At 36.6% G+C, this 21795-nt stretch overlaps 3 protein-coding genes across 4 annotated transcripts in view; all 3 read right to left on the minus strand.

The window, feature by feature from the left end:
- Positions 1 to 473: 473 nt before the first annotated feature.
- Positions 474 to 1518, minus strand: LOC140765590 (heavy metal-associated isoprenylated plant protein 28-like). The gene is made up of 3 exons (XM_073104750.1): positions 1384 to 1518; positions 1197 to 1272; positions 474 to 1024 (listed from the first exon to the last, which is right to left on the minus strand). The coding sequence occupies exons 1-3, from the start codon at positions 1387 to 1389 to the stop codon at positions 645 to 647; spliced, it is 462 nt and encodes a 153-aa protein (XP_072960851.1). The 5' UTR covers positions 1390 to 1518; the 3' UTR covers positions 474 to 644.
- Positions 1519 to 2396: 878 nt separating this feature from the next.
- LOC140764551 (phosphoenolpyruvate carboxylase 1) lies at positions 2397 to 10264 on the minus strand. The gene is made up of 10 exons (XM_073103162.1): positions 9999 to 10264; positions 9318 to 9709; positions 8885 to 8969; positions 7996 to 8218; positions 7656 to 7759; positions 7438 to 7525; positions 6136 to 6290; positions 4712 to 5710; positions 3757 to 4143; positions 2397 to 2915 (listed from the first exon to the last, which is right to left on the minus strand). Exons 1-10 carry the CDS (start codon positions 10164 to 10166, stop codon positions 2622 to 2624), a joined length of 2895 nt encoding a protein of 964 aa, XP_072959263.1. The 5' UTR covers positions 10167 to 10264; the 3' UTR covers positions 2397 to 2621.
- A 4352-nt stretch (positions 10265 to 14616) lies between these two features.
- The window catches only part of LOC140764895 (serine/threonine-protein kinase EDR1-like), a 35540-nt gene continuing 28361 nt past the window's right edge, over positions 14617 to 21795 (minus strand). For both annotated transcript variants that reach the window (XM_073103723.1, XM_073103725.1), the window contains exons 12-17: positions 19518 to 19641; positions 19413 to 19432; positions 19062 to 19218; positions 15150 to 15438; positions 14984 to 15053; positions 14617 to 14896 (exon numbers count right to left, since the gene is read on the minus strand). In XM_073103723.1, coding sequence (XP_072959824.1) covers positions 14814 to 14896; positions 14984 to 15053; positions 15150 to 15438; positions 19062 to 19218; positions 19413 to 19432; positions 19518 to 19641 — 743 coding nt within the window. In that variant the 3' untranslated portion in view covers positions 14617 to 14813. The remainder of the gene's footprint in view (positions 14897 to 14983; positions 15054 to 15149; positions 15439 to 19061; positions 19219 to 19412; positions 19433 to 19517; positions 19642 to 21795) is intronic.

Genomic DNA, 21795 nt, shown 5'->3' on the forward strand with positions numbered 1-21795 from the left:
TCCGATAAAATCAACTAAACCCGTATCCGTATCCGGATCCGGATTTTTTTCTAAAAGGCTATCCATATCCGGATCCGGATCCGGATATTTTTGGAAATAGCTATCCGTATCCGTATTCGAATCCGGATCGGATAGGATTTTCCTATCCGTATCCGATCCGATCCGGATCGGATAGCGGGTCGGGTCGGACTTAATCCGACCCGTTTTCACCCCTAGCTGCAGCGGATCGACCGTTTGATCTTAGGGAGAGAATGATAAGGAAAAATAGAAAATATGACGTGGAGACGAGGTGGAAAAGATGGATCTGGGATAGTGGAGTGGACCACAGATAACAAGTATAACAGTGAATGATGGTTGATGACATGTTTAGGTGTAAAAAAGAAAATTACTATTTATACAGTAAATTTTTTTTTTAATCGTGTTGATTTGCTGACACATCTAAAACATTTTATAGGAATTGCATCAATGGTCGATAAAAATGCAAAGTTAATCATTGATACATCTACTCATTTATTATATATATATATATATGACATTCCAACACCTACCCTTGGGTGCAATAATTCCGTACCATATATATACATACATATATATAAATATATATATAGACATGGATCAGCGATCGATAATATAAACAAAAGTCTTCACATAATGGAACAAGCGTTTGGGTTGTCATCACTGAACATAGAGCTAGCACTGTGACTAAAAAGATGCGGAGAAGAAGAAGAAGACGACGACGACGTGCCTCGGTAGTAGCCATGTACGTCGGCGTCGTTGACGTAGCCGTGGACGCGGTAGTTGTAGGAGTTTGAGTTGGCGTTGGAGATGAGATGGTGGCCGGGGGTGGGCTGGTAGTCGTGGTAGTACTCTTGACTGTAGGTGGCGTGCTCCGTCCCGTAGGTATACGGCCACAGCACCGCCTTCCTTCCCGTCTTCCTCACCGTCTTCAGCACCTTCTTCTGGTCCACCCACCCGGTCACCGTCACCTTCTGCCTCGCCATGTCTATGTCCACCTCGTCCACCCCTACAGCAAAATAAAGATTTTTCTTTTTAAGTTTTAAAAGATGTAAGGCGTAATATATACATACATATATATATATATATATATATATATATATATATATATGTTGGTCTGTTTTCTAATAACAGCTTAGTTTATATGCTTTTGAGTCAATCCTTCAAATTAATTTATGTACCATCAAGCTTGAGAAGGGCCTTCCTTATCTTGTTCACGCATCCAGAGCAGTCCATGCTCACGCACATATCCACAATCTGTACACCAACAACATACAGTAGTGTTAATAATTAACTTTGAATAAGGTTATGAGAATATAGCAAAAGGAAGAGGAGAAGAGAGGGAGAGGGAGAGAGAGAGAGACCAACCGTCATGTTAAGCTGTTATAATTCTGAGATCAAGATGTTGCTCTCTTTTCTAATAACAAGAACTGCTGATAAAAGGTAAGGTGTAGTCTTTGGATAGGCACTGTGCCTGCCTTCGAATATATAACGAGAGAAGAAGGCATCGACTCCCGCGGAGTAGATAAGATGCTAGTCGGTTCTCGGTTATAAAGTCGGTCAACGTATAATAGAGAAATCGAATAAGAAAACTTTCCCACCCATCTTCCAGTCAATTACTGACACGTCAGTGGATGTCTTAGATGTCAATGGCAATTGGCAAGCAAGTGCTAAGAAATCCCACAGTTAATGCAACGCAATTGCAGCGAATATACCGAACCTAACGAGAATTTATATCCACTGCCATAACTGCAAGTAAACATCGAAAAGAAAACTAATCACATTGCGCCAAGTTGTAGACAAAGAAAACGTGGCAGGTGTCCATTGGAGAAGCCCAGGATTTGCTGGAGAGGGGGTGGGCTCTAAATTCTATGGGAAGTCGTTACAGGATCTTAGTGTCGAAGCTACGAGTTTATTCTCTAAGTCAATGTATTAGCCGAAGGATAAGAGAAAGGTATCCGTTGGATAGTAACATCCCCGTGTAAACGAGAGGATGAGTACGAATATATTCTATTTATATGTTCAAATAAGGTTATGCCACTTGGAATAGTACGTACTATCTACGACGCCTTTTTGCCTTTATAAAAGGTGGACAGTAGTATCTTTGGGATATCCACATCCTGTTCTTCTTTGTTTCTCTCTCTCTTCTTTTGGATATCTGTCAACCGAGAGAATATACAAAAGTTGGTTGTTGCCATCCCAACAATTAACAACATGGTCGAAATCATTCTTAATAAATTTTTGCACATCCAAACCTAAACAGTAGAACAAAACAAGCTGATGCATGCTTCAGATTGACTCCGACACCATAAAATCCTCACTTTTCTTTGTAAAAGAAGAGAAAAATAATGGCTCTCACACAGTGTCACAAGAACAGGACGAGCATAAAGTTCGCGTTAATTTGCAGATTAAAATGGGTTGCAATTCCAACCTGCATAAAGTTTCTTTCACAAAATTTATTCAGGCGAGGTACGATGGCGAAACAGATGCCACTCAAAATTTTAACCTCAAGTACATAAGAAAGACTTAAAAGTTGTGAAAATTTGCAGGTTGCAGGGTACATTAAGATGTTCGATAATTTACATATCAATATATTATGTGGTAATCTACCCAGTGTTTTGCATGCCTGCAGCAATACCCTTCATTGTCAAGATGAGGGTATCTTCCAATCCAGGTGCGTACTCGCTGGTGGGGTTCAGCTTCACTAGTTCAGCAGGCTTGCTAGAATCAAGGGTCTCCTTTGACAAAGAGGGCCTTGCGTCTGCGTGGAAACTAGGGTCTCGGACGCGTCTCAGTGTGTAAGCTTGGCATACATTCAATGTTGTTATGTACGAATCACGCAATCGTAACCTCTGCTTCAAGTAAGGATCACCTTCAAGAAGGTCCTTGTGACCAGCAACCTGCAGTAATTCCCATAATATTGTATTAGGATGAGACAGAGTGGAAAATAATCTCTGAACATAAAGAATGTCACTTATATAACCTGTAAATTGGATTCAGAATTCTATAAATGCTACTACCTGAGTGTAAGTATAGAGTTAAGCAGGATAGTAGTTTCCAAAGTCCTGAAATTTTTTTATTTTTTAATGCAACAATACCGACGAGCATCCAATAAAAGAACAACGTAACAATATCCTGCTCAATAAGGCCTATATCTGGAATATGCAGTACAACCTACACAATTTAGATTCACTTTTCTCATTATACAAAATTGCTTTTCTGCAGTTCACTTTAAGCTGCATTTTATTCCTTTCTGTTTCTGGACTAATGGAGAAACTTAGTCATTTCAAAAGTTAAATATAAACAGAATTTTCTCATACAAAATATGGTATCCTGCAGGATTTATGAACGGAACGCTCATAGTATAAGGGTTTGATTTCCAAACAATGTTAAACATGCCATATAGGTCTTCTAATACACAACAATAAGGTTGATACATAATACCTTTCTACCTGCATAGGCTTAAATAATCCTAGAAAAAGTGCAACATAGGGTCCAAAAAGAGAACATCAAGGTAGAAATATGAAACTTGGACAGAGTTTCAACTATGAACGGATTTACATTATAGTAAGATTATTCTAACTGTAGATACAGAACTGGTCTATAAGTAAGAGAAAATCTGTCATCCTCCAAATCCTTTTCCAACAATATGTTGTCAGCACTACATCTAGCCAGATGATGTAATTATTTAAATAGGAAGATTTCACAATAACAGCTATAAGAAAAAGTATCAGAATTTACCTGGAGGAGGAATTGTTTTGTCTCCTCAAAGTTAGATCTTAGTTGCTCCCCAAATGACCTTAAATCATCTGAAACTAGCAATTTGTCATATAAAGCGGCTATTCCTGGATCTCCCTTAGCAAAAACCATCTCAACCAAGTCTAATGTAACCCTGAAAAATGGCCACGCATTATACATCTCTTTGAGTATATGAAGGTTTCTGATGTCCTTTTGCAGTACATGCTTGAATGCTGCACCGAAGCCAAGCCACACAGGAAGGTGAAACCTTATCTGCGTCCAAGCAAAAATCCATGGGATAGCACGGAGGGATTCTATGCCCCCACTAGGCTTCCTTTTTGATGGCCTGCTACCTATGTTCATCCTACCATATTCCGTCTCAGGTGTGGCCTACAAAATAGAAGAGCAAGCTCATTTTGCTGATATCACTAATTTATTTGCAAACTCCCATTGAACAATCGAACGAATTAAATAACAAATAAAAATTCATGCATCAACATACATGCCAGATTTTCCATTTCACATTTTGAAAAACTCTTATCTAATTATACAAAAAAAATATACAAGACCTAAACGGGAAAGTGAAAAGGCCTTCTAACATCAATATTAATACATTTGACTATAAGGAAAATGTTGGTATAAATTTTAAAACATTTGCACAGATTGTTTTAGTCATTTGATGCAGTAAAAAATATCTTACAAGATCAATGCATTAAAAAATGCTAGAGTCCTAATTTGGGCATCCAAGAATTATTGTGGCAAATGCTTCACTGTGGAACAAGGATTACACCAAATAGGAACACTACTGTCCAGAAAATGTGATGCTAGGACAACCCAATCTTCTTTAATGTACTATCATAGTAATATTTATGGCTTTATGCAATCATAATCTATTAGAAATTGAGGCAAACTGCATATCATCTTATCACAAATGACACAAGGGGGCAAGACTGCTTACCAGACGGAAGTATTCAACAAAACGTGATTCTTGGAAGACAATTGACCGATACTCCTTTGTGGCTACCACAGCCATTTCATCCATCATAGCCCTCCATTCAGGCTTTGGAGGAATAGGAGGGTTCATTCCATGTTCAAGAGTAGCTGCTGTGAAACGTTGAAGTGTTCTGAAGCACAGACGCTCTTCTCCAAATGAGTGCTCAATTACCTCACCTTGGACTGTCACACGAAGTGATCCATTGATTGTCTCTGGTGGCTGAGATAATATAGCAAGATGAGTAGGACCACCTCCTCTTCCGACTGTGCCACCTCGTCCATGAAACATTGTCAACTTCACTCCATATTGCTTTGCTACCTTTACAAGCTCCTCTTGAGCTTTGTACAACTGCCATGCTGCAGAAAGACGACCTGCATCCTTACCAGAATCTGAATACCCAATCATAACCTCCTGTTTTCCATTAATCCTGTTCATGTACCAGTCTATCGAAAAGAGTCGTGATACAGCTGCAGGGGCTCCTTCTAGATCTCCAAGTTTCTCAAACAATGGAACAACTCTCAATGGTTTCTTCACATGACACTCACGTTGAAGAAGCTCAACTGCAAGCACATCTGATGGAGCAGTTGCCATTGAAATGATATAAGCCCCAAAATTATCAGCAGGAAGCTCTGCTATAACGTGAAATGTCCCTAACACATCAGCAATTTCCTCAGTCTGAGGAAGGTCAGGTCCAAATAGAGGGCGCTTGCCTCTAAGTTCAGCTAGCAGCCACTCCTGACGTTTTTCCTCAGACCAATCACGGTATGATCCAATTCCAAGATGTGTAGTGATAGCATCAATGACGTCAGTATGCCGGTCAGATTCTTGTCTGATGTCAAGCTTCACGAGACAAAGACCAAAGGTAGATACTTGCCGGAGGAAGTCGAGAAGACTTCCATCAGCTATAGGTCTATCGCCACAAGAGCATAGTGATCTGTAACATAGCTCAAGGGGTTCCAGAAACTGCAATATAAGTCAAGAAATAATTAGTGCAGGAAAAGCTAAGAAATAAGAATACACAACCAAACATAGAGTATCTATTCAAGAAAGGACATGACTGCAAATAAATGATTACGTGCTTATAGTTTGTGAAAATGAAAAACAAAAAATATCAATTTTAGAATAACATAAACTGAAAGCAAAAATATGAGCACAATTCTCCAAGTAACCATCTTTTTGTCTAAAGGTGCAATATCAGCAGATCAATTATAAGCAATGAAAATTTAGTAAACTTTAAAAGCTTTATGATAAAAGAAACAATAGTACAGAAGAAAACGAATAGAACTTTTAGTAATATCTTTTTAAGACTACAATAACTCATACAGAAGCATACATCTCATTTGTTTGGACTTTCCACAGGAAATATTATAAAGTTGACTGAAACAAACCTGCTCGACATTGGTGAAAGTTGCCTCCTCTGGAATGTCAGAAGTTCCATTGGACAAAAGATGGCGAGAACGTTCACGTGTATTATATAACTTATCCCTCAAATCACCAAGTATAACACGATAAGGTTCATTCGCAGGAACTTGTTTCCAGAACTCTGCATCCGAAAACACTCTTTAGAAACCAGATGAATTAAAAGGCAAACTATTATAGTAGAAAACCAAATCATATTTTGGGCTTTAACACGATTGATCCAATTTGATCTGGAATAGTTGGATTTGTCACACACAAAAAGAACACCGTGTACTCTCTAGAAAGCCGCAAAGAATCAACTTAAGTAATATGTAATTGTAGGAAATGGATCATGAAGAAATAGATCTTTGTCATTAAATAAGAAAATTTGGACTCAGAGTGAGATACGGAAGTATAGGTGTCCTGGCCAAAGTTGTTGGCTTGTTGCCATAAAGAGGGATCCTGAGATTAAGGACTCTGTGATTGAGTCTATCTCTACCTTGCAATAGCATGTTAGCATGCTTACATCTCAAAGTAGAAATCCAAATTGAAGATTGAATTGAATAGTATTTCTGCTCTACAACATAAAAAATGGACTACAAATATGTCAATAACTTCCAAGTGAAATAATTTAATGGTGGATTTCACAGATTGAATATCATTACAACATTTTGCTGCAAGAGAATGGAAATTCAAGGAAACATGTGTTTACTAAGCAACAAAGAAGTCCACATGCACTCATTCAGGACAGAAACAAAGTGTGTTGAAGTGATGTTAGATGATCAAGATATACAGGAGAAGGAAACAAAGAATTTTTTTGACAATTTCAGATGCTCAAAATGTGAAAAAAAGAATCTTGTTGCAGCAAGATTTCCGCATTTCGATGTAGATGAACAGGAGGTAGTAAAGGAGAAGGATGAATAACACAATTTGTACTCCTTGAACTGCACCATGTGACGAAAAACAAGATTTACAAGATAATACAAGGAGATTATAATATTGATCAAACTGTTATGCAAATAGAGAATCTCCATATGGATGGATGTGTTCAGTGCAAGGCACTTGAAGATACTGCAGAGAACCTTAGAAGATTTTAATTAGAAATGAACCAAGTAACAGGATGATTTGTAGTGCTAAATTTCCAGACAGGTAATTGTAGAGGAAAAATGAGGAACTTTGATGAGGGCAGAAATGGTGATAACAAATGAACACTTTGAACTAGAAACCAGCAAGCTAATCAGGAAATGACAGAAAATATGTTATTGCAAAGCATCATATTCTATGCTGCCTACCTATGTAATGTTTGGCATCTTTCCTTGTAGAGCGATGTAGTTCATCAGCATGCACCCGAAGTTCATCACTGCATCGCCACATGGAGAGCTGTATAAATATAAGATGCTATTAGTAGACTCAGAAATTCAAGAACACAATTGGAAAGATTTTCTTCAAGAAAATGATGTTCCAATGGGATTAAAATTTTCAATTAAATATGATTGAATGGTTGCAAAACCTCAAACATTAGATCTTCTATCTGGGAATAGTACAGGTTTGCAGCCATCATCCTGGCCAACAAGCATACATCCCTTGTAACCTCTGGTGTAACTCTTGGATTTCCTGTACAACACATTTAAATACATCAATAATTCCTAAGTTATTCTAAAGAGCAAGCTTCAACAGGAACTTATAAATAAATAAAAATGGCAATAAATAGAACCTCTAAGTGGAAATCCTAGTTGACATATGCAGTACCTTCACTCCTATCTGACTCATTCCTCTCGTGGATATTTAACATATATTAAATTTGAACTCTCAATCAATATAAGAAAAAAGAATGTGCAGAAAAGAAGTACCATCACGATCACCACCCATCCAAGAAGAAAATTGAATAAGAGGAGCATTGTAGGGAAGGCGTTCATTAATTCCAATGTTCTTCAGAGCTGTATCCACACGACGCAAGAATTTTGGTACACCCTTCCATATAGTTTCATGGAAGTAACTCATCCCTGCTCGCATTTCATCCTGCGGAGTAGGGGGTGTTCTTCGGATTTCATCAGTTCTAAAAGCAGCTTGAATCTGTAAAGAAAGAAAGAAAATAAAACATCTATAAGTAGTAAACAAATAAGAAAATAAAATTCCATGCATGAAATGTTCTTGAAGCATCTTGAGAAAGAAAAAATTTTGGTAATGCAAGTGGGCAATAAAATTGATGTTTACAGTTTTATACGCTTATTGAAAGACAATCTGCCGGAGTTTCCTCTTGCTGACTACGAACATAATATACTGAACCTACAAGGATATGCATGATAGCATAGCTGTCCATATTCATGGTAGATTAAAGTTCAATAGATACTTGGATAAATAACATATCACATAAATGAATCCTTTCAGGTTAAGGAGGAGAGTTCTCACAGGTTGACTTGGTGCAATGTTCAGGAGACACTAAGACAGTTATTGGCAAGACATAATGTGGGAACTGGGAAGCACCATTGACAGGAAGCACTTCATTAATTTTAACTTTCCAGGGTCCCATTTCCCAATTATACGTTTGGGTAGGAGATGACTATTCATTCCTGGGCATAGTCACAGAATACCTCGCTTCATTTAGTCTCTATGCCCACTAACAGGAATCACATGATAACAAAGTCAATGATATTGTTTAGAAGGTCAAAGTTGAAAAAAATTCTGTCAGCGGTGAATTTATTTTTGGAATTTCGTTAGGATATGGTGCTCAAAATTTACCTCTCTTTGAAGAGCTTCATCAAGCTCCTGCTTCTCATCAGAAGTAATATCCTTGGCATATAACTGTGTTAAACAATTCCGGATCCTGTAGAATATTACAAGCTTTCGTGAGAACAAAAATACCACACCATCATGACTAGACTACTACTAATAGTCTGCCAATGTACGGCAGCAAAACAGAATCAGTGATTACAGGGTTTGCTTGTGTGTTTGGATCTGGGGGAGGGAGATGAGGAATTGATACAGGACGGACTTTGTAACAGTGTATATAATAATGATTAGCATGGGTGGAAGAGAAAAAATGAACAGAATTGTCAAATCAGGTGCCAGCCACTAATCAAACTAAACAAATCAGATCCAAATATATTAATCAAAATAGCTAGAACTTCTGAAAAGTGCCAGATCTCTACTTCTACACAACTGGTCAACGAACCTTCCGTGCTTCTGGAGTAGCGATCTCCGGATCGACTGAGTAGGATGAGCAGTGAAAACCAGATCGATCGTCTGGTTCTTGAGAGCATCAAAAACCTCCTCCCTCGACTTCTTCAGCTGTGTGACGAGTCGCTTAAGGGTCTCTTCGATGTCCGACTCAGTAGTAGCCGAGGCTTCATCAGCAAAATCTCCTCTCTTCAGCTTGTTCCTCCTACGGTACGCAATCTGGACCTCTTCAGCCAAGTTTGCCAAATTAAGCATATGAGAGAAGGAACTCGCAACCACAATGGCATCGCCAGGATCCAGGCTGGTGAGTAAGTTCCCCAGTTCATCGAGCTTCGCGAGTTCCCGGTCCTTTTCGTACTCTGCGGATAGCTCATAGCATTCTTGAACCTACGAAGACGAATCCTCTTTCAAGATTAATCTTTTTGCATTATAAATCCTAGATCAATACAATTTTATTGCTTTCCGACATAAATCGGACCAACTGACACAGATTAAGAAAAATACAACGAAATATTACATCTTTTAATGAAAAAGAAACTCTTTTAGTTGATCCCTAAAGTAGTTACCATTATTTTTGAGAAAATATCCAAAATAACCACTCAGAACTGTCACTCGGTCAGAATGATATCCCCTAATCCAATAGAAACGAGAGAAAAAGAAAAGGTCATCGTATTACCAACTCTCTCAGATCCTCGCCATGCAAGTCCTGGAGGATGTCGAGAAAGCGATCAACGAGAAGGGCGTCATACTCGACCAGCTTATCATCCTCTGACACCTTCCCGGGCGCCAAAAGCCTCAACTGAGCATCGATGGATTGATGCCTCTCCAACGAATTCTTCGACATCTCTCTCTCTCTCTCTCTCTCTCTCTCTCTCTCTCTCTCTCTTACCAATCACAAATCTCTCCTTCTCGATAGCCAAGGCATATAAACTATATAAAGGAGTGCACAAGAAATCGACCTTTAGAGGATAAGTGAGGGCAAGAAAGGAAACCAAAAGAAGCCACAAAGCACGGGCCCCGATCGCGACCGGAAGGAAGGAAGACAAAAAAAACCCAAGAAAAATCTTCAAAAAAAGAAGAAAAAATCTACTCTGTTCGATTTCGGGAGAGTAGATGCATCTCCCTTGAAGGAGACGATGTGTGGTTTGTCCTCTACTCGAGTGGCCACGTTGCTTGTATACATATATAATATGCGTATACTGTCGAGCATCAATTTTGTATCGAAATATAGATTGCATATTTGTATTCTATTTTTCTCCGATCCGCCGTTGGTGGGAGGATCCGCTGCAAGAGCAGACTGTGCACAACGATTATATCACACGGTTGAATACACATCAATGCATCATTCATATAAAATCTTTTCCAGACAAAGAGGCATTACGATTTCACTGAGCTTCAAGCACGTGTACGTTATCGAACTATTACTCAAAACTAAATACCATAGAGATATTTACTCTAAGTCATCTAAGCTATTCTTTCAAACTGATCGCATCACTGAACTATTAACCGGACCGAGCCCTTAAACTAAACTATCACTAAGAATTTTCTTCACAATAATTATTTAGGGTTGGATTTACTTATAACCTCTTTGGTAGTAGCCGTACATAAAATTGATATGCATCGAATCTCAATCATCCCAAAAATGACATCGTTAACAATTACGTATATATCCCGGCTACACCTATTTGAGATATAAAACATATTACTGATTAGTATGGTATAAGTTGTCCCCGGTAGTATTTAACTCATTAATGTTACCATCATCTTCCTCTTCCTCTAGCCTCTTGTTGACTTTGCATCATCTTTGGTCAGGTTCAGTTTCTAGTGTAAAAAGAGAATCTTGGCCGAGGTCCGAATTATTTCTTCTCTCTTCTCTCTCTCTAAATTATACTCTAATAGTTGAATTTCTCGAATACCAAATAAATAGTTGAATTAGGGGTTAGCAATCGAATCTAATAACATGATAGCCCGATTTGAATCAGACTTAAACTGAGTAATTTTGGATCTTTTAAAGATCATGCGGCCTTCCGAGAGAAGAAGCCCATCATCTATCTACTCATACGTCTACCTGCATAACGACACTACAGGTAGAAATTGGATTCAAAAATATTTAATCATACAAACTAAAGTTAGCTGAATAAAATAAAATAAAATACTGGAAGGATCATTCTAAAAATTAATAAACTGTGGTACAGTATTATAATTGCAAGACCTAACAAATAATGTTAAAAATTATGCACAACCATTCTTGTCTGATGACAACTAATAAACGAAATATTTTACGTCCATCGTCACTGTTGCAACACTCAAATGACAAAGAATTCAGGGAGAGAGAAATACTTCCAGTCATATAAGATGATTCTCTTTTCCCCTGGCATATGGACCAAGCATGCAAATATATTTGTTTAATTTAAATCTCTTTACCTAAGTAAAATATTAATGGCTTTTCTTTGAGTGACTTCTTAGTTCGTAAGTGGGCACTTATCCTTTTATTCTTTTCTTTTGAATTAAAAAAAATTAAGCAAGTAGGCATACGTGGGATCGTAATCGACCTAACAATATTATCATTCTTTTCTAGTATTTTAAAATAGTAGAAAGTTTGGAGTTTTGTTGTTGTTGTTGTTGTTGAAGTAAATAATGCATGCAAAAAGGTGCCTTCATATACTAAAAGCTTCATATGGATTAATAAATTATACATAGTAGTTTATAATAAAAGAAGCCCAAGAAGATGCGATGGCATAAAATTAGATCCAAAAGGGCATCAAGATAGTCAACAGATGTGGACATCAAAGTTAAGAGGATGTTTTGGAGCTTTTGACCAAACTGGCCCTCTTCAATTTATTCACCCAACTAATCCACTCAGAAAGAAAGCTGAAAACAAAAAAAAGGGGCTTGTTTTAAACCTCATAATTCTAATAAAAAAGATACTGAAATGATCAGTGTTTGATTGTAAATTGTAAATGCACTTAAAAGTTCAACAGTTTTTTATGAGCAAAAAATATGAAATGATAATCTCTTTTGCATTTTATTCATATAAGAAAGTGGGAAGATTATTTTATGTTTTGTATTTATTTATTTTTAATTAGATAAACTAGAGAGAGATTTATGGTGTTGCAATTGGATAAAGTAGACAAAAATATTAAAATCAAATTTAGATCGGACGAATAAAAATTAACTTATTCTCCTTGTTTTTCTTATATAAATAGTTAATAAATATATCGTTTATATTTGAGATAAAATGCTAAAGGGACCAGTGTTTGCAACTAACATATAAAAAAATAGATCTCTTTAGGTAAAAGTTTAATTGATAGACTATTTTAATAAATAAGTTTGTGAGAAGAAGACCTAACTTGGTTAAAAATTCCAAGGTGTAAGCATGTCCATATATATATATATATATATATATATTATACTTATTTAGAATTATTTGCAACCAATAAAATGAAAGGTTTTGAGATGAAATAAGTACATAAATTGATAAATAAACATCGTGTAACAAATTACAGGACGACATCTTGGGAGGAGAAGCCAAGTCGCACATAACTTGAGTACTTGTCTTTATTTTCTCTTTTCTTTTGTACCTCATAATAGAGAAATTTTTTAATGCTTTGATGTATACATATAAAACTAGTACTCTTATGACAGAAGGGTACATATTAATCTATTTCTTTGATGTTAATTGAATGACTAATGATAGATGTCATTTAATCTGTTTAATGTTCTTTTATTTGACCTCTCTCTTTCTTGGTGGTCCAGACCTCTCTTTCTTGGTGGTCCAACAATCTATATAAAAAGTTTCGTCCCCATCATTCAGACAGTGAGAGAGACTCTTGAGTACTTTAAACATTTAACTCTCTAATATGAACTTAATTAATATATACTAAGTGCGTATTTACTTCTTCATATATAGTTTTTATTTATTAGTCCAAACAATATTTAGATAAGCATTAGTTGTTCCAAAACATTGCTGCTTACTAGTTGTATTCAGGATAAATTCAAGCCTTGAGTTTTAAATTAAATGTGAGGCAATTCTTCCAACAAGATCTATCATGGTACATTTATATCAAATCAAATAGATCAAGTGGAAATCGACGATGGTTCGATCTATCTTTTGCATATGCTACTGCCTATTAAAAGTGCCTTTCTTAACCAACATCAATAGCTGAAAGGAATAAATACAAGGACAAAAAAATAATTAAGTCCAAGAAACTTTAGAACAATGAATAGTGTGAGTGGGAAACGCAATAGCTAATAGACCAGTGGAGGCTTATGCGGCATTGAATATTTACGTAGATCGAGAGGTACTTGAAGGTTTCACATGACATGAACTGATATAAAAGCTGACCCAGATCTAGATTTCTGAAAGGATTTGGCATCAAGCTGCATTTTGTTTATAGTTCTACGAGCTTACATCATTAGCTGGGCAGGTACTAGGTATTGAGGAATAGAAGAACAGATCTATGCACGGATTAGAATAATACTGACCAAGATAGATCAATCAGAAAATGAGAATTTATAATATTTTATCCTTTGTTCAGACTGCTGCGAGTTTGCTTCCAGGTTGCAAAAGAAAATTTTGAAAATGTCTTAGAACGCTTGTTTTAGTAGACCCAACTACTATCGTTAAGGTTGGAGTTAACCCATTGTGGCCTATTTCTATTAAGAGTCATGGCCCAGTTGTCCTAATTAGAATATAATTATTTAGAAAAAGAGGAGAGAAGAATTGGTACTACGTCCTATTGTTTTGAAAAGTGGCCTTATAGATTGCAAATGCGCCAGCACAGGTGGTGGCATTATGCTATCCTCGTATGGATCCACCTAAACCTAGAATACCAGGCACGGACGGAAGTCGCCTTCCCGGAGGAGCAACGGAGAGCAAGTGGCTGTGGATTGCCGAGTAAAGTGAGGAGAGTTTGGGCTGTTGGATTGGAGTCGGTGAAATGAGGCGCCAAGGCTGAGTTGTTGGGTACTATTAGTGGGGGAGATGCCAGGCATGATCAAGTGCTCTTAAGTAGATTGCTGCTTTCATGCACTTCAATGCTTTTTTTTCTAGATGCCCTAGTAATTGGCTAATAAATGATATTATGAGGTTCTGGTCCACCACGTTCTAGTTATGTTTTGAACAATTTTATTGGTAGTTAGTGGACAATGTTCCAAGGGCTTAGATAAAAATAAGTGGCTAATATGCAACGTCTTATGATTGTCGCTTGTATGAACTACTTCTTTAGCACTAGGAGTAATTAAAAGGAGCTGGAATTTGATTTCAGAAGAATGATCTAGGAAAAAGCAGTGCATTTTCTCTATGACATTTGTGAAATTAGATCATATTGAGAAAAGCTGTAGAACTGACAGTATTGTTTATCATAGTACAAATATGCTATACAACTTATGATGATCAAGGGGAAAAAAGTAACAGAAAATGATGAATGTAAACATTAGCCGGATGAAGTTGCTGACTCTGCAATTGCTACAAGGCAAGGGCCATACCAGATCAACAAAGGGTGTACTCGCAGTCGAGCAAACGAGTGAGAATCTCCTGGCAGCTCGGTCGTTTGTCGGGTTCCGCCCAGCAATCTACACAAATCAATAAACTGATATCAGCAACCAATATTTGAAATAAACAAGAATTAATACAATCGCATTGGTGTGCTATTGAATTACCCGAAATCAGGCTGCCAAGAGGACCATCAGGAATTTCTAGCCTTTCTCCATTAGCAACAGAGTAAACTACCTGAACCAAAATAACAGCAATAGAACACTTTTACATGGCTAGTTTCTTTCCCTATAATATACTTCGAATGTGAATAAGAAAACAAGCTTGTCTTGCCTGGACAGATGGTACGCCTACCCATGGCCTACTTAGTGTACAAAGTTCCCACATTATCACTCCGAGACTGAAAATGTCACATGTCTCTGTAAAAGGTTCATTGCGCATGAGCTCAGGAGCCATCCATTCAGGGGTTCCTGCAGATGAACTATCGCTCATTGGAGCATCTGACATTAGTCGTGAGAGCCCAAAATCACATATCTTTACTGTCCAGTGCTTATTAACAAGACAGTTTGCACTTTTCAGATCCCGATGAACTATCTTCATTCTGTGCATGCACATCAATCCCCTGAAAAGAATCACCAGGTGTGGAGGTTAGACAAAAGAACAATCTGAATTCACAAAGGGGTAAATACCACACTCCACAAGAATTTCCACATTGTTATGGAATATCTACAAGTACAAAATAACCTAAAATTGCAAAGCTTCGATTAAGGTCTATACAATAATTTAAGAAGTCTTTGCAGAGTTGAGTGAAGAGCTCTATTAGCATTTACAGGTGTAACTTGTTTAAGTAAGCTAAATTGCGCTTTATTCTAACACTTGCTTATAAATAAGCTGAAAGTCATGGTGCAATGAGAGTGTGGGCAATCATCAGGTCCCTCTACACTGGCTACAGACATAGAATTAGTTCCTTAATTCTTTTAGAAGAACTGATGAGAAATGGTGCTCCAAAGAGAATGGTGTTATAGCAACTATGCTCCCAAGATAATGATATTCTCATCAGAACCAAGAAATCATGTAAAAAAGGGTGTCTCAGAGCATGAAGCTTCTACCTACGCAGGGCCTCAGGAGGGATGTACACAACCTACCACTACTACTGAAAGGGCTGCTTCTAAGACTTGAATCCCTGATTTCTTAGATGCAAGGGTCAAGTCTTAGCTTTACATTAAGTGACACCCTCATTACTTGGAAAACAATTAGGACCATAAAATTTAACAATGCAAAAATTATAATAGCAAAGCATAATAGTAATACCAGAATCAGATAACTGAATATCAAAACAAATACAAATGGAGAAAGCAAAAGATAGGTAACAGTAAAAGAGAATATAATGTAAAGCATAGAAGGAAAGTATTAAAATCATAAAGGAGTGTTAGTGTAAGAACTAAAAAAAAAAAAACTTGGAATGCACGAACAGTGCATGTGCGCACCCTTCACCCTCTCCCTCACCATCACGCGATAAGGCGGCTGCAAGTGTTTCGGCCAACTCAAATCCAAATCAAAATCAGATTTAGATTTTATCATAAATAAAAAGTCTAAATCCTCTCTCTCCTTTACCCCCAGTCCCCTTTTTTCCTTTTTTCTCATTCTTCTTCTTTCTTTACTGTCAGAGTCACGACGTGGGATTGGACCGCCAGAGCATTGCCAGAGCAATTAAAGACCACAACGCGACTTGCAGTTCTACCCTCCCCCACCTCTCAAATTTAATTTAAATTTAATGGTTAAAATAGAAATACCTAAATTTGGTGCTCACGGCTTTGTTGGCAAATCAAACCAATCAACGGCTTCGAGGTCGCTGCTACTTGTGCTCAGGAGCTCCATGTTGTTGGCCTTTAGTGGGAGCTTTCGTGGCTCAGACCACCCTGGAAGCAACCTCGATGACCGTCGGCAATGGAGGGAGGAGTCATCAATATCAATGAATTCTCCCCTTCACGGGTGATTGGCGAGGTCGGCGGACTGCCGATAACAATGATCGCCGGCAATTTTTCCTTTCTCTCTCAGTTCTCTTCTCCCTCATCATTCTCATTGCCGAAGAAAAGGTTGGGCTCTGGTTCAACCTGAGCCAATCATTTTCTTCTCTCGGGTTTGGGGTCTAGGTTTCCGACCGATCTGACCCTTAATACTAAGTGTGGGCTACGCGTTAATCCGTAACCTAGTCCTTCATTGGTTTCGGGTTGGGCCTTGGCCCAGCCCAATCCAATGGGTTTAAATCAACCCATTTTAGCTATTTATTTAGTTTAAAATTCGAAAATTTATATTAGAGATTAACTTAAAATTATGTTATTTCTTTATTATTCAAAGGTGGTGATTTTTAGCACGCGGACTAAATATTAGATATTTCAGTTATTTTACCTAAACTCAGGTGAGTGGGTTCACTCCCATATTTACTCGTATTATATTTCATGTTCTTTTTCAAACCATGTATTTCTCTACGTGCAAATTAATTATTATATCTCTATATGCAGATTAATTATTATATTTCTGTGTGCAATTTAATTATTATAATTTTGTGTGTAAAATATATGAGTGAGTGCATTGCTATACTTTGTGCAAATAGTAATTTTTAATAAATAAGAATATTAGTGAAAAACCATAACTAATATTTGGTATTACTTAGAGAGCAATTTCAATATAAATTACTTGCAATTTTTTATGGTGATTCAAATCTATCTAAAAGTCCAAAGAAAAATCTTATTTTAGATCATCGCGGTCAACGATGGCCGTACCACAAGCACGGCGCGTGCCGACCGGCACGGCACAGCACGTGCCGTAAGAAAAGGAGAGAAAAATGTACCACCTTGGCCATCGCCGTCGTTGTCGCCGCTCGCCCGAGCTCGCGTCGGGTGCCCTAGCCGAGGGAGGGGAAGAAAGAGATCGACAGAGATCGAGAAAGAGAGAGGGAGAAAGAGAGAGGGGTTTATCGGTTAAAACTTAAGTTGCGGATCTGGATGCGAGCCCCGACGAGCGGCGAGCGGCGACGGCGAAGGTCAGCGGCGACAACGACGGTGAGCTCGACGACGAAGTCAATGGCGAAACTACTATCAGGGGTGCCGTACGACACCCCTTGTGCCACGTGCCGGTACGCCGCTGGCACGGCCATCCATGATTGCGGTGACGTTCTTAGGTGACTAGCCGAGTTCAAAAATAAACCCAAGTTAGATCAAAAAATTTCCTAAGTTGACTCTGATCTTTTTCAACAGTTAATGGAAAAAGACAAGTGTGTTTATTACATAGCGACACCTCCTAGTAACCCTAACTGGATTAGCCATGAGAAAAGATCCAAGCGTTATCTTAAGGTGACTTCTAGTTGATGTAGATCACAGAGCATTGATTCATTTGAGACAAATGATATTATTATTATTGAGAAAAATTCAATATATTGCAACTGAGTATATTATGAGAAATATCTTATTTTGTTATTATTTGTGACGTTAGTATTGTTACTATAAGCATACTTAGTGAAATTATCATTTTTATATCGTTGGATTTAGATTTAGTTTAAGTTATATTTATAGATTCAGATTTATTTAGCTTTTTAATAAACTTCACTCACTGAACTATAGTTGTTGGTTCATAGGATTCCCCTTCTAATATTTCAAGTACTAATCAACACAGTGACTAAGCGATATGCACCGAGACCCTGGCTCCAGTTAGGATCTATCATTTCTACCTTTCAGTTCTTTTGGTCTTTATGTTTTAAACTATTCGTTAATTCAGTTTGATTAGAGGCATATTCGTAATAACATTGTTTATTCCATTATTATTAGATTATATTTATTGAAGTTAAATTTTCACATTAATTCTTGTCATTGTTTTCTTAGAAAATACTAGTTAAAGGCTTCGCATACCTCAAGTGTATTGAGGTATATGGCCGGTCATGATTCTGACTTCAGATCGTGACAGTTAGATTGTGAAAAGGACATCCAATTACAATGATACATTTGTATTTGTAAAATATGTATGATTATTCAGAAAATGGAGTGTAGAGTGAAGGAGCAATGAGGAAAGACATTGTTTATAGGTTGGGAGGAAAAGTGGATTAAGCATAATATTGGCAGTTGAGAAGTGGATTTACCTAATTTGCTGTCCACACCATAGTAAATAAATATAGAATTAAAAAGCGTAATAGTAAGCAGAAGTCCCACTTTCCACAGCCAAGTGTTCCCTACAAGAATGTGATATTCTCACCTACATATATCTCGAAGCATCTTCAACCTCTTACGCCAATTGAGTTTCTTTTTTAGGCCACTCATATGAATTAGAAAGTACAATGATCCCATCTCCATGTACTCAGTAACCATTGACAAGTGAGGAGGCTTCACGCATGCACCAAGGAATAATATCACTGCAAATAGGGCATCCAAAAGATAAACTTGGATAAGAATTTAAAATAACATACAAATGGACTAAAGTCTCTTAACCATCCTAATTCTTAAAAACTGTAATGAGCCTCAAAATTACTTAGGAATGCCAACTAGAACAATCATAAGTACTGATCTAGAAAAGGGTTTAGCATGGGGGCTGGGGCACAGACAATACCATTTGGGTGACGAAGGCGGCTGCAAAAAAAAAAAGATAGCATAATCAGAGGATGTAAAATGTGCTATAAAGAGGACAATTTTTTATGATAGCTGAAGATGGTACCTCAGTATAGAAATTTCATTGCAGAAATCTTCCATATTCTCAGCAGTCAAATCTTGCTCTAGAAAGACTTTAATAGCAACATCTGTACCATTCCATATACCCCGGAAGACTTCTCCGAAAAAACCTAAGATGCAGGAAAATTAACATTATTGAACTTTCAAATCATGCTTTAGCATATTGACTTTCGATGTGAGCTTGAATACTGTGTATAGACAGGAATTTAATATGCAAATCATTACAGAAAGCAGTCCATGTGACAATCTTTGCCTCTTAAAAACTCAATTCTTTATTCCAAAAGAGAGTGGAAAAGTTTATAGGGTGATTATACACATAAGGACAAGTAAAAGGCAACCTTGACGTATTCCTCGTGCTACAACAAAGATGATCTACATCATTATTTCATGGCACTGTTTGGGAGATTAGTCATCTTATTCTTCTTAGGAAGTCCAGCATATGAGAGATGAACCATGATGGAACAACAAATTAAATTCTGACTTTCTAATTTTGTGCTGTTTCCCTGAGGACTTAAACCTGTTAATTCCATCCCCCTATGTGATGAATGGAAATTTTCATGTCTTCCATTCCTCGTCGTGTTTCCCTTTTGATCTGTCAAATTTCATCCAATTTTAAGCATAGTTGACTCCTATAGTAAAAGAATCAACTTGTAATCTAATTAATAATTATCTTTGGGACATTGACATCACATATAACATGATTTATCCCCATAGGCTTGAGCTCAGTTGGTGGCTCCAAATATAGGGAAGTCAAGTAACAAAGAAAAAAATGGAAATTGTGATATGCACAACAAAAGCAAAGAAGACTAACAAAGCTCTACATTCCTAGCAATTTCATCAACGAGAGGATAACAAACTTAAACATATTTTCAATTTCAGCACATCTTTTATGCAAGATTTAAAAGAAATTAGACTTTATTAGAGTTAGTCTGATTGCTGCTCCCATACTCAATTAATTCAAGCCAAAGAAGTATCTTCTTATCTGCAAATGTGAAGCATGGATTCGGATATGAAATACGGCGATACGGAGATATGGATACAGGTATATTGTAAAATTTTAAAAGTAAGATACAGATATGGCATGGATACGTCAATAAATAAATAAAATTATATTTTTTCAATCTCTTGTCAATTAATACAACATATGGTAAAAAATAATTACATCCTAAAAATGATAAGTTAAGAGGAAAAAAAAGCTACAGACTTAGTATTTACATGTCTAAAACTTTGGAATAATATTGTAACAGAGACTAATATGAAATCTAAAATGTTAGTAAAATATTGAAACCTATTTTAACTATTAGTTTACAATTAATTGGGATCTTTAAATGACTTTCAAGTTATATATTTAATTCTTTCTTTTAAAAACAAAGCCTTAACATATCACAAAGGATTAGATAATCGTAGATATCATGATTATCAGAACGGGACCGAACATTGACCCAATCAGATATCAGGTCACTGGGTTATCAGTTAACCAATAGTTCACCCAGTCGGATTGCTAGTTCTTTTTAAATATTTAAATAATATATAGATAGTTCTATATAATTCTAAAAATAAAAAATATCTACAAAAGTAGTATAATTGTATGTATATCCCTCAAAATATATGTTATTTATATAGATATTCTTACAGTTACGTTTCAAATTAAGCTATTTAATAGAAAAATATAATAATGCTATTAACTAAGAAATACTTGAAATCTAAAATAAGGATATTTTTATCTTTTTTACATTGAAATTGTTCAAATTTTAATAAAAATTTACTCCAAAGGGTATTCTTGCAAAAAAAAAAAAGAATTTTAAAATGTATACACTATGTATTGTGAATAATATACATGTAAATATAATTTTAGATGGACATATAAGCAAATAAATGCTTTTCAAGGGTATAAGTGCAAACAAAGTAATAATAGTTTTATAACACAAATATGTTATAAACTAAATATTTAAAATTATAGGTCAAATATAATTAGGATATAAATTAAACAATTAAATATTAAGGATAATTGGGTAACTTTGAAAAAGTACTTAACCTAGCCGGTTTGCCAAAAAATAGTCGAGTTGCATGAGTTACTAGTTTAAATTTTTACTGGATCAACTGTCATCGATCTGATAATAAAATCGAACCAATTTGGTAGTCAATTCATCGGTTCACCGATTTGACCACCTAGTTCGACCCGGTTTTGATTAACTATAGTATATACATATAAACTATATATCTTATATCATCTATTAGCAAAAATGAAAAAGATTGAAAGATCA

This window comes from Typha angustifolia, chromosome 8, assembly GCF_048772165.1.
Source record: "Typha angustifolia cultivar Huaian chromosome 8, ASM4877216v1, whole genome shotgun sequence".
Taxonomy (NCBI): Eukaryota; Viridiplantae; Streptophyta; class Magnoliopsida; order Poales; family Typhaceae; genus Typha; species Typha angustifolia.

Coding starts and splice junctions, on each gene's coding strand:
- LOC140765590 (XM_073104750.1), bottom strand. Junction 1,025..1,196: donor GGCCCTTCTCAAGCTTGATG/GTACATAAATTA, acceptor ATTTTGCTGTAG/GGGTGGACGAGGTGGACATA.
- LOC140764551 (XM_073103162.1), bottom strand. CDS start 10,166: ATGTCGAAGAATTCGTTGGAGAGGCATCAATCCATCGATGCTCAGTTG. Junction 8,219..8,884: donor ATGAAGCTCTTCAAAGAGAG/GTAAATTTTGAG, acceptor CTTTCTTTACAG/ATTCAAGCTGCTTTTAGAAC. Junction 5,711..6,135: donor CTTTCACCAATGTCGAGCAG/GTTTGTTTCAGT, acceptor CTTATATTGCAG/TTTCTGGAACCCCTTGAGCT.